The sequence below is a fragment of the Musa acuminata genome, chromosome BXJ1-9 (genome assembly GCF_036884655.1).
Source record: "Musa acuminata AAA Group cultivar baxijiao chromosome BXJ1-9, Cavendish_Baxijiao_AAA, whole genome shotgun sequence".
Classification (NCBI taxonomy): domain Eukaryota; kingdom Viridiplantae; phylum Streptophyta; class Magnoliopsida; order Zingiberales; family Musaceae; genus Musa; species Musa acuminata.
Window position 1 is genome coordinate 22,077,576 of NC_088335.1, and position 12,101 is coordinate 22,089,676.

A 12,101-nucleotide genomic window follows, 5' to 3' on the forward strand; every position below is an offset into this window, starting at 1 on the left:
AGTTTAGCTATAGTAAAAAATGTTTTTAATTTTAAAATTTTATAATATAATATACAAAGTTATATATACATATATACATCTATGTATATATATATATATATATATATATATATATATATATATATATATATACATACATCTATGTATATATGTATATGTATATACATACATCTATGTATACATGTATATGTATATACATACATCTATGTATACATGTATATGTATATACATACATCTATGTATACATGTATATGTATATACATACATATACAATATTTGGCAGGCCTCCTACTTCTATATTCTCAATCATTGTTGCTTCCTCAATTCTTGACCTACAATTGTATCCATCTTGCTTTCACTTATGGCAACTAAGGTCATGTAAAAAAATCATGGGGTATTTCCTTAATTCTAGAGATTATAAAGTCATTGGCTACTTTCTGAATATGCAACAGAAACCTATGGGATTGTTTAAGTGCCTTTTGTTTGTCCCTTCTGACAGACCTCATCTGCTCCAGTTAAAGATTAGGTCTCCAAATGTGAAAGCGTTGGTTCAGAAAACAAAAAAATGTCCAATTATGTTTCAGTTTTCCAGGTTATGATAGGAAGTATCATAGACCAACTAATTCTTTTGTACTGTTATTAATCAAATTTAAGATTCACCAGCATGCTAGTATGCTTCTCAATGAAATTACATTATAACATTCTTCTTGCAAAGTAAATTATTTGATCTTCAAGCATTTTTGCAATGCTAGGTTTCATTCTTGTTTTACTAGATTCTTTTCTTCTTCTATTCTACCAAACTCTCTCCTTTTCCCCTCTTTTGTTTGTCCCTTCATATTTATTGATTGTAATGAGATTGCAAGTTAGGCCAGTTGAATTGTACTTATTCATTAGTATTACATCCAGGTTGCCACTAATTTACTTTAACTTTCATCTTTTCCTCAATTTCCACCTGCATAATTGTCATCTAAGCTTATTTCCAGCAAAATTAATTTACTCTTGTCTGAAGGTTTTTTTCTATATGTTAAATTGAATAAGCTTGCAACTGGATCATGCTTTACCACCTTCACCTTTAATCTTTTTTACTTCAGTCATTTAGAGCCCGAAGATCAAAATCAGATGATATAGATGCAGTTAGCCGGCTTCCTGTCCTGAATGATACATACTTTAGGGATCTTTTATGTGAGACTGGCGCTATGTTTGCAGTTGCAAACAGTGTGGACAGCGTTCACAAGTTACCATGGATCGGTTTCCAGTCATGGCGTGCTGCTGGAAACAAGGTATGCATTATATTTATGACATAAATATAGCCAAACCTTTGTATCTTCTACGGCATACAAGTCAATATTTGGGTCAATCTTTACAAACTGTTTGACATAGTTTTTTGTACTTATTTTTTAACAGTCATCAGGCTGAATTGTTGTTTCCCATACCATAATAACAAGAACAATCACCCATAACTATGTGACAAAAAGAAATATTCAAAAATCCTTTAGTTGTAATCCTGCATTTATTGCCAAATAGTTCTTTGAGCAAGTACATAATGTCACATGGTAACTACAAGAACATGCAAAGTATTGATCATAAAACGATACACCTTTATCTCTAACTGTGTTGGATTGGTTACCATTGTCCTCTGCTGTCATTATGTTTTACTAAGAGCTGCATCCAGCCCTGAACATGTGGGTTGTGTTTGTTCTAGATGATTTTATTCATCCTAACACGAAGTAGAACACCTTTCGAAACAAGGAAAATACAACACATATAAATCATATGGATTTGAAAAACGTTCATATGTGCACAAGTAGATATATAAACAAATAATAAATTAGTGCATTGGCTCCCAGGATTACAAGCCAACCTAAGGGAAATATAAGCAGCTTCCAGAATGACTGACCTCTGGTCAAACCCATACTGTTTCTCCCCTCTAAGCTAACAAATCATAGAGTTTTTCACTTTATATAGAAAACTGAAATTTAAACATGGACCAAGCAAAAAACATATGCATATCATTTTATCCATGAAATCATCTTTCTAAATTTTATTTGGCTTCTAGTTGGGTGTAAAATATAGCCAAGTAATAACTCTTAGATACATTCAGAAGATTTTAAAGTTTCAGGGTTTAAAGTTTCAATTATTGGACTCCGTTAGACTTTGGCTTGATCTTTACAGGTTTGGTTCACACCAATGCAGTGATTTCAAAAGGTGCACGAGCGAGATGAGGCGAGGCCCGAGTGCCTCATAACAAGGTCGGGCGAGGCACTTAAAGAAGGTGTCGCTCGAGCGACTAGACATAGCACTCAAATCAAGTCCAAATTAGGTTAATTTCACATAGGTGGCTCAACCGAACCAACTAGACATAGGTTAATTTCACTACCCGCCCCCCCCCCCCCCCCCCCCCCCCCCCCAATGCCTGATCCAGTGTTAAGGATTAGAAACCCTATCGCGAGCCGCCTTCGGTCTTTGTCGACGAATGCTGAGCCTCATCGCCCTATGCCGCTTAACCACAAGGGTACATCGTCGAACCGAAAGCCTCTTTCTCCCTACATCATTGGATCACGAGCCCCCTTCACCCTACGCCATCGGACCACAAGCCCCCTTTGCCCTATGTCGTCGGATCGCGAGCCTCCTCCCCCTACGCTCCTACGCTACCATCTACAACTCTGTTTCTTTGTTGTGTGTGCTTTCGTTGTCGACTAGCTTTGTTTTGTTGTCGGTTGCCAATATCCTCTGCCCTAACCACCACCTTCCTCCATATTTTCTTGCATCGTTAATCATCGCCTATTTCCTATTTTTATTTCCAACATTGTTAATTTCCAACATCAGCTTGAGGTGGGTACACTATTAGGAGTTAAAACATAACAGAACATATACTGTTAAGTAGGAACTTCGTAGATATCTGCTTTTATTTCCTACAATGTAACTATACTTTATATGATTGTCATTTTTATTTTTATGACCATATTTATCAATCATAATATATTTTTTTAAATTTTAATATTTGGGAGAGTGCTTTGCTTCACTTGAAAGGTTGGGCGTTTTAGCACCTTCGTGCCTTTTGGCGCCTAGGGTTTTTGAAAACACTACACCAGTGTACTTATACATATTATGACAGAACATGCCATGGTACTGAGAGAGTGGATGGAGGAGCGAAAGGTGGAGAAGAGAAATAGAAGAGGAAGAAGAGGAGAGGAGGAGAGACAGAAGTGTTGGCGGTGGTGGGTGAGCTAGGCAGCGACAACATGTCCCACATATTTAGGGGCTTGGGGTTGACACACACACATGATAGAGAGAGGAAGTTTAATATACTTTATAATATTCGAAGTGATCTGGATTTGAACCTCCAAAATGGGTCGGTTAACGAGCTGGTTTTTTGTCAGATTGGTATTTTTCACGTGGTTCATATCGGTTGGGATGGTTTTTTTAAACTATGCTAGTAATGATAAATTAGGTAACATGGACAAGACTCTGTTTGATCACAATTAATGATATATAGTATAGGTTAAAATGTTTTTAATGTTTTCATAGATGAATATGGTTTTCTTGTTGCTTATTCTACTTTCACATAGTCCCATTCCAAAGGCCATAATTTTATGATACTGTTTGTCCTAATGTGATTGATTTGGAGACTCTTGCTTTAAAACTTTGATGCCCTGATATGTAGCCAAATAATTATAAAAGATCTTGAGAAGTACAAAATCAGCCGAAAGAGATTATAAATTGGTCTAGAATTTACAATAAGCAAAATTAAATGAAACATCAAATAGTTTGAACAGGGAGCTTGGTGCAGACCATGACATGTATCTTAAATGATGGATTTGTTGATTGTTGCCTAATGACGGATGTTGCATCTTTTATGCTGACAGACTGTTTAGTCAGTTTGAACAAAAAATCTATCTCTAGAGTTTGTGACTTATTAAATGCTGCATAAGACCATGACATGCATCATAAATAAAGGATTTGTTGATTGTTTCTTGGTGAAGGTTGTTGTGCCTTTTGTGTTGACAGATTATTTTTGGTCAATTTGAACCAAACTTCTATCTCTAGAGTTTGTGACTTCCCAAATGCTGCATGTGTTTTTTTTCTGTTTTGAAATTAATTTGTCACAATCAACAAGTGATTAACATTGCAACTTTATGGTATGTTTACATCATTATCTGCAATAAAATGGTTACAAGTTTTTCTTCTTTAGCACATTCTAGTCCAGATGGCATATGCATTTTCAGATAGTCTCGTCTTAGGTCTCTTTGATTACAAAAACAAAGATTAACTAATTTTTGCTTTGGAAGGTTGGGTGCTATGAATCTTAATCTCTATCACAATGTGTTGTTGGACAAAAATACTTTTGAAAATAATTTATTTACATTTATGTGCATGTCCACTTTGCATGTTGTTGGTCCTTTACATAATATTTATCTCACACTCAAATAGTTGGTATTTTGCTCACAAATGGAACATCATTGTATATATCCCCTTGTTCTCCTATATGGCCTACTTTAACTCTTATCACCTCCACTTCTACTTTCATCATTTTGCTCTTTCTTCTAATCCGTTTGGGGAAAAATTCGATGATCTTGATCCTTCCTTCGAGCTGATTTATACTTTGTGGGGGCATGATAACTGAAAGGAAAAGACGATCTAGATTGCTTTTGTAAAGAAATACCTAAACAATGAACTAAAAAGAGACTTCTTGAGCAACAAGCTCAGACTTCCTGAACAATAGCTCAAACTCCTTAAGGCTACAATCCTGCTATTGCTGTTCTCTTCTTTCTATTCGCCAACTCTTCTTTCTTAGGTTACTGCTCATGTCCTCTTTAGGGTTGTCGCACCGCACCGCACCCCTCTTCTTAAAGTTGTAGAGGGGAGGACACCTAACTAGAGTAGGACTCTTAATCTGAGTTCAACTCTTCTTCCAATTCCAATCCAACTCGAATTGAGTTGGGTTGAGTCTTTGAGCTAGCCGAACTTGAGCTTTGAGCTTGGGTTTGACTTGGCTAGATTGAGTTGCGTTTGAGTATGGCTCGAACTAAGTTTGGATTGAATTGGAGTATGATTCGAACTGAGTTTGAGTTGAATTGGAGTAGGACTTAAATTGAGTTTGATTGTTCCTAATCATGACTTCCCAAATTTGGCGATTCAGATTCTGATGAATTTGAAATTGAAGATTGGGAAACTTTGCTTCACTAGCTTCCTTCGTGAACCACTTTGTTGAACTTGGCTTTTGTCCTTTGCGTCGTACTCGAAAAGCTGTTTTGATGCCTTATCTTATGGTATGACAATGGTTTTAGTCTTCTCTTAGCTGATCACCAAGTCATCTATCAAAAGCAACGTCTCTTTTTGTTTATGGTCTAGCATTAATGGCCTGAACACCATCAAGTTCTTCATGTTCACAACTGAGTACATTTCTACGTACAGAGGCAACTCAAATTGGCAAACATTGTCTCCAACTCGCTTTAAGATTTTGAACGATTCATATTGGATGGGCTTGAGTTTCTTTCATTTTCCTTTTGGTCATTCCTTCCCTAGGTGCAGCAAGACGAAGTCACCTTCTAGGAACCGACCCTCAATATGATGTCGGTCGTGTTTGTATTTCTGTTGAGCCCATTGAAGTTGTTGTTCAACTTCCTTGGGCGCCCATTAGATATGCTCGAGAAATTTTTGTGCTTCTAGCATTATGTTGCCTTCTTTGGATGTTTGTGACGTGAATTGATCGCAAACTGCATATCAAAAGGGCTCTGGGGCAAGTAGCCTAAGCATACCTCGAACGACGGTTTGATCATGGAGCTATGCACCACTCGATTTGAGATCCAATTTGGTGAAGATGGTGGTCCAGCACGTCTATCTAAGGTAGGGATACCAAAATTTCACTTTGATCTTGTTTAAGGCATGGTAATTTATGCTCATGCACCATCCTTCATCCTTCAGCACCATCACCACCGTGTTTTGCAAGGAGAATAGCTTGGTTTGATAACATCGCTCTCGATTAACTCAGCCACTTATTGTTAGATTTCTTCATTCTCTAAAATTGAGTTTTGATACATGTTGAGATTTGGTAGTGGTGCTTGGAGATGAGCTATATTTCGTGCTTTACCATTCGTCATGGAGGTAGTTTGTGGTTTTTGGTAAAAAGGTCCATATATTTGCTAATGAGCTCCTGTACCATACAACCATCCTCTTTCTTCCATGTCGTTCATAAGGATGATTGTCGATGTCGAAGATGGTGAAGCAATACCTCATCGATATGCTTACTATCGATGGTGAAGCAAAATTTCCATAGTCGATCTATCCTTATCTCTATATCTTTTTGGATCCAACCCAAGCTTCTGGACCAAGCTTGTTGAGATGAGATCTATTTGATTGTCAATGTCGATGATGGCGTCGATAACTTCTTAACTTGATTTTTCAACATGCATGGCTTTTCTGTAATATTTGGACCAATGGATGGAATCAAGTCTATAACCTTTAGCCTCACCATCAATGAACTCGGACTCGAATCTACAAATGAATTAACACAAGCTCGATGGGATCATCGTCGACAGTTGTAGCTATTGTTCGTCGACTTCGGTTATTCTTCTTTCACTTTTTTGGAAAGAATTTTGTGTGAACCAACACTTCTCCCTTATATGCCTTGTAAATTTTTACTGATCTTAGAAGTGGTCACTTCTCTTCGAGGAAGAAGAATTTTTATTGTTGCTGAATTTTTTTTTTGACCTTTAAGTAGCCCTCTTTGGTTGTCTTCATAGTCCACTCGCTACTAGTTTATCTGGGCGTGCGAACCAATGGTAAACTTCATATCATCGCTTGTTGTCGAAACTCGATGGTGTAGTCTTGCATCAATTGGTCTCGTCCTTGACACAAGTTGTCATCTTTTCCATCGATCTTCGAGGTAGTCCATTGGGTAGAATTCGTAATGTCGAATAAGACTTTTAGATTGCCCACATGTTATCTCTTCATTGTTATAAGTTAACAGTAGGCATTCCATCATGCTAGAGCATAACTTGTCAATTTGAGTCACATGAGTGCAACTGTCTTTGCTACTATACCATACTTGGTGAATAACATACTTGGTGAAAGTTTATCTTATTGTCTTTGCTAATTATAAAGGAAATCTTTATAATTCTATAACATACTTGGTGAAAGTTTATCTTATTGTGAAACAGGTTTCTTTGTCTTATGCTGCTGAAGAAGTATTGGAGAAGACAATACAAGGACAAAGCAAAGGGGATATAATCTACTATTGGGCAGTAATGGATATGGGCCTGAACAAAGTTGATATAAACAGAAAACTTGACTTCTGGTCCACGTGTGATCTCTTAAATGCTGCAAAGTGCAGGTACTTCATCCTTTTGCATTTACTTCTATTTGATCTGTTTATATGCTGGTTTGCAATAGTTTCCCTATCTAGTAATATGCATGAATTTAGTGTTAAAATCAGCGATTTAGTTGTTGGGTCTGCTAGTCAAACCACTTGCATTTTGCCAGGTCCTACAGGTTCGCACATGGTTCCCTGCCATGTGCCCATCACCTATATGAGAATTGGACATTTTCCATGCATAGGCATTCCATGACACAATGTTGTTGGTACATGACATGACACGTACAGTGTGAGTGGCCTGAAATGGGCACAGCAGGTTATATGGTTGATTTTTGTTAGAAATGTAGGTGTCTCCAGGAAACTGTAGATCAATGATGAAATTGTAACTTATATAAAAGCTTTGGTTCGATTCAGGAATTCTTTGAAGACTTAAAAAGGTTGTATCAGCTTTAAGAAAAGCTTCAACTGTGTTGTAAATAAAAATCTGTGATTCATCATTAGTTTGAGCTTGATAGCTTTATGCAGTGATTTAAAAAGCGTTAGGCGCTAAAAGGCGCTAAGGTCCAAAAACGCTCGAGGCGCTAGGCGCTCGCCCGAGCGAAGCGAAGCGCTAAAATATAAAAATATATAATATAATTAATAAATATAATTATTTAAAATTTTAAATTAAAATATGCTATTAAATTAAGAAAATCTATTAACAGTATTGAAAATTAATAATTTCAAATAAACCTAACAATATTAACAGTATACAGTATACTGTATACTGTTAACAAAAGGAGAAGAAGTAAGTGTAAGGGGGTGCTGAGCCTGCTGACTGAGAAAAGAGGAAGCGGCAGTGGTAGCGGAGTGTTAGGAGGCAGCGGTGACAGCGGCGAGCAGCGATAGCGGCAGCGTTTGTGAGCGGCAACAGCGGCGAGCAGCGGGAGGTGCGAGTGGCGACAGAGACAACGTTTGTGAGTAGCGGCAACGGGAGCAGGAGCGGCGAGCAGCAGGAGGCGCGAGTGGCGACAGAGGCAGCGTTTGTGAGCAGCGACAGCGGCGAGCAGCGGTAGCGGGAGCAGGAGCGGCGAGCGGCGACAGAGGCAGCGTTTGCGAGCAGCGACAGCGGCGAGCAGCGAGATCGGGATCGGGATCGGGAGTGGCAGCGGTAGCGACGAGGGTTAGGGTTGAGTTCTCACTTATATCGATTTTAGTTGGTTCGATTGAACTAACTAACCATCAGAGACCGAACCAGGACCGAACTAGACCTAAAATCCTAGTTCGGTCGCCTTGGTTAACCCAGGCGCTCGCCCGAAGCGCCCAGCTCCTGGGCTCGGGCGAGCGCCCAAGTGGCGCCTGTTTGAAGCGCGCCGCCTGGGAGATTAGCGAGGCGCTCGGGCCTCGCCTTGCCTCGCCCGAGCGCCTTTTTAAATCACTGGCTTTATGTCAAGAAAAACTGTTTTGCTGTTGTACGTTGGATCTTCTAAATTCAGCTAATCTCAGTGGAAATTCAACCAGTTTCAATGGTCTCTTGCAGACCCCTTGCACCTTACCAACACCCACTACATTTGTTCGGTTGATGACCCTCCTTACTCTGTGACCTGTTCCACACATCATCAGCTGGTGATCAGCTTTACTTGAGTTCCTACAAGTTCTAGACAGAAGGAAGAGAGAAAAGGTCCTTTTTGGTATCTACTATTTCTGGCAGTATTCCATAAGTTACTAGCGACCAGTATTTTACTGGCTTGAAAAAAAATTATAAATAGTCTGGTGTTTGACGATATTATAGGCTATATGTTATAAACACAATATATTATTTATTTCTGTGGATATACATGTTCTAGTGACTCTCTATGTCAGCCTGAAATTTTCTTAGGCTAGGATAGTGACATGCATGATATTAACATCTTAGGTTCAGTGGACACCAGCAATATTGACCACCAGTTTTCTGTCACTAGTTAAATGTTGTGTTGTCATTGACATGAAGAACTGTAAAATAGCTTTATGCTTGTGTAATTGAGAAGGTATTATCTGATATCCTGTTACTAGATGTATTGATGCTTCAACTAGCAGCAGATACATCTCCTTGTTCGACAATATTCTTTAAACTCAGCACAAAATGGAACTATTTTGTGCATGTGACAAAATTTGGTTGTTCTAGGGCTTAGTAGATTTGGTAGTTGGTTCAATTAATTTTTTGAATATGAACTACCAGAGAGGAGGTGGAGATGGAGGAGGAGGAGGAAGAGGGGTGTTGTCGGGGTCTGGGGAGGCTGTCGGGTGGGAGGCGAGGGAGAGCGATAGTGCGAGGAGAAGGCACACTACCGAGAGAGAGAGAGAGAGAGAGAGAGAGAGCTGCAAACGCTTACCAACAGAGAATGGTGGTGGCTCCTTCCACTTTCTAATGCCTCCTCCCACTTCCAGAAGCAGTCCTTGATGGCCATAAGTGGATTTATTAGGAAACGGTGGAAGTACAAGACAAAGTTTGTGAGGATGCACCATTGGAGGTCACAGCGGAAAGGGCAAGGCACACCATTGCTTGCCTTCCACACACAGAGTAGCATGATCCCTTAGAGTTCCAAGGGATGTGTGGGCATGGATTGTGTTGTTATTTGGCTTGGTTGCACTGAACCTGAACCAATCAGTTTGAGTTGACAATTAGCTTAGGTTCAACTCAAGCTCTACCAACCTTCTTTGGACCAGGTGCGCCTAGGCAGTGGCCAATCAAAATGCCTTGCTCGAGATATTTTACGGCACTCAGGTCTCGCTTCACCTTGCTCTGGCACCAAAGAGAGCACCCAAGCACCTCATGACAGCAGTAGGCAGGAGTCACAGGATCATAGTTAGATAATCTTAATCCCCACATAATGACTAAAATATTATTTGGTCCCATTTTTCTAAACCTGGGTTAAGGATGGATAGGACTGCAGTTAGATAATCTTAAATTCTCAAGCCCCACTAAAGCTAAAAGTTGTTAGTTTTGCAGGCTTATATATAATAGGAAACAGGTGTAGTGGGGCTTATACTACAGGTATACTACATGATACAAAAGGATATATATACTGTTTCCTAAACAGTTTATCAAACTCTTTTACTTCAATTTCTTGCAGGGTGATGTTTGAAGATGCTTTTAGACAAATGTATGGCCTACCACCTGACATGCGAGCCCTGCCCCCAATGCCCTTTGATGGTGACCATTGGTCTGTTCTTCACAGCTGGGTGATGCCAACACCCTCCTTCCTAGAATTTATAATGTTTGCAAGGTATTCTTTTTTTATCTCTTTTTCCAGTGAAATTCTCCACATATGTTTCATTGACATGTTTTATTTGCTGAATTACAGAATTTTTGCTGATTCACTTGATAGCTTAAATCAGAACACCAGTAGCCTGACCTCTTGCATTCTTGGATCATCAAGACTCGAGGTAACTTAATTATCCTGCACCAATCAGTTTCAATTTTACTATGTACTTATTCAATGGCCAATCATAAACTCAGATAAGGCACTGCTACTGCCGTGTTTTGGAAGTGTTGGTCAATGTTTGGGCTTATCATAGTGGTAGAAAGATGGTTTACCTTGACCCCTTTACTGGGGAGCTAAAAGAACAGCACCCTCTTGAGCTCAGAGATATGTGGGTGAAATACTTCAATTCAGATCTACTGAAGAGCATGGATGAAGATTTAGCTGAGAAAGCAGATGATGGCATGCATCCCAATGACAGATGGTTGTGGCCTTTAACTGGTGAGGTGCATTGGCAGGGGATCCTCGACAGGGAAAGGGAGGAGAGATTGAAGCAAAAGATGGATAAAAAGAAGAAATCAAGGGAGAAGCTGTTGGAGAGGCAGAAGCATGGATACAAGCAGAAATCATTGGGACAGAAAGATAAATCACCATAACAAGTTCAAAATTCCCATTTATGAACCAATCAAAGACCTATAGCGTTATACTGACAGAGATCAGAAATGGTGGATGCGGGAATAAGAAGCAATTGGTAATAAAGAGATCACCATATAAAGTTCAGGTTTCAGTTTTATTAACCAATCAAGAACTTACAGTGAGTGCTACACCAAGAGAGACCAAAAATAGTGGATGCTGGATATGAAGCAATTTGATAAGCCATTGGATATTGCCCTAATGTTTACATATATACACACCTCTTCCTGCATTTTATGCTCTGAAGGAGTCGAGAAGGTCATGGCAATCTTAGCTGCACAGGTATCTTGATATAATTTTTGAAAAGAGAATTATTTTGTGATAGTAAGTCAGGAGTGCAGATACTACTTATGCTTCTGGCCAAGTGATATTCTTTTCCACTGATTAATCCAAAGAGGATACACCAAAATGAACTGTATTTGGTTGAGTCACAACTTGTCACTGTACATCAGGGAAAAATGGAAAGCATTTATGAATGAGAAATAGAATTTCTTTGTCAGAGTTTTTGTTTTGCCCTTTTGCATCATTCTGCACATTTTCCAGAACGGTATTCCTGGTTTTTACAACTTTATAAGTTTCAGAAATATTCCGTTAAGATGTTGGATGTACGTTTCATCTACTGTGCTCGTGTACAATGCTTCGTCCTGGTCTTGTGTCCAACATCTATTGGAGCCCAGATTACAACCATCAGGTATTGGCACAAACTTTGTTTCATTATGGTAACTAAAATTTTGTCAACAGTATGATAGGCTAATCTAGTGTCCACATCTATGGACGGAAAAAAAAAAAAAAGAAAGTGTTTTAAAACAGAAATATGCTGATTAACACAATAATTGCACAAGAAACTGCAGCATTGTGTAGCTGCAGTTAAC

General features: G+C 38.9%; 1 protein-coding gene across 2 annotated transcripts in view; it reads left to right on the top strand.

The window, feature by feature from the left end:
* The window catches only part of LOC103998365 (uncharacterized), a 29,563-nt gene extending 17,835 nt beyond the window's left edge, over window positions 1-11,728 (top strand). The window contains exons 10-14 of one of the 2 annotated variants that reach the window (XM_009419822.3): window positions 1,092-1,280; window positions 7,161-7,333; window positions 10,408-10,560; window positions 10,639-10,720; window positions 10,794-11,728. In XM_009419822.3, coding sequence (XP_009418097.2) covers window positions 1,092-1,280; window positions 7,161-7,333; window positions 10,408-10,560; window positions 10,639-10,720; window positions 10,794-11,192 — 996 coding nt within the window. In that variant the 3' untranslated portion in view covers window positions 11,193-11,728. Of the gene's footprint in view, window positions 1-1,091; window positions 1,281-7,160; window positions 7,334-10,283; window positions 10,329-10,407; window positions 10,561-10,638; window positions 10,721-10,793 lie in introns of those variants that run through there. The other variant, XM_065083430.1, reaches the window with a different exon arrangement.
* Window positions 11,729-12,101: the final 373 nt, after the last annotated feature.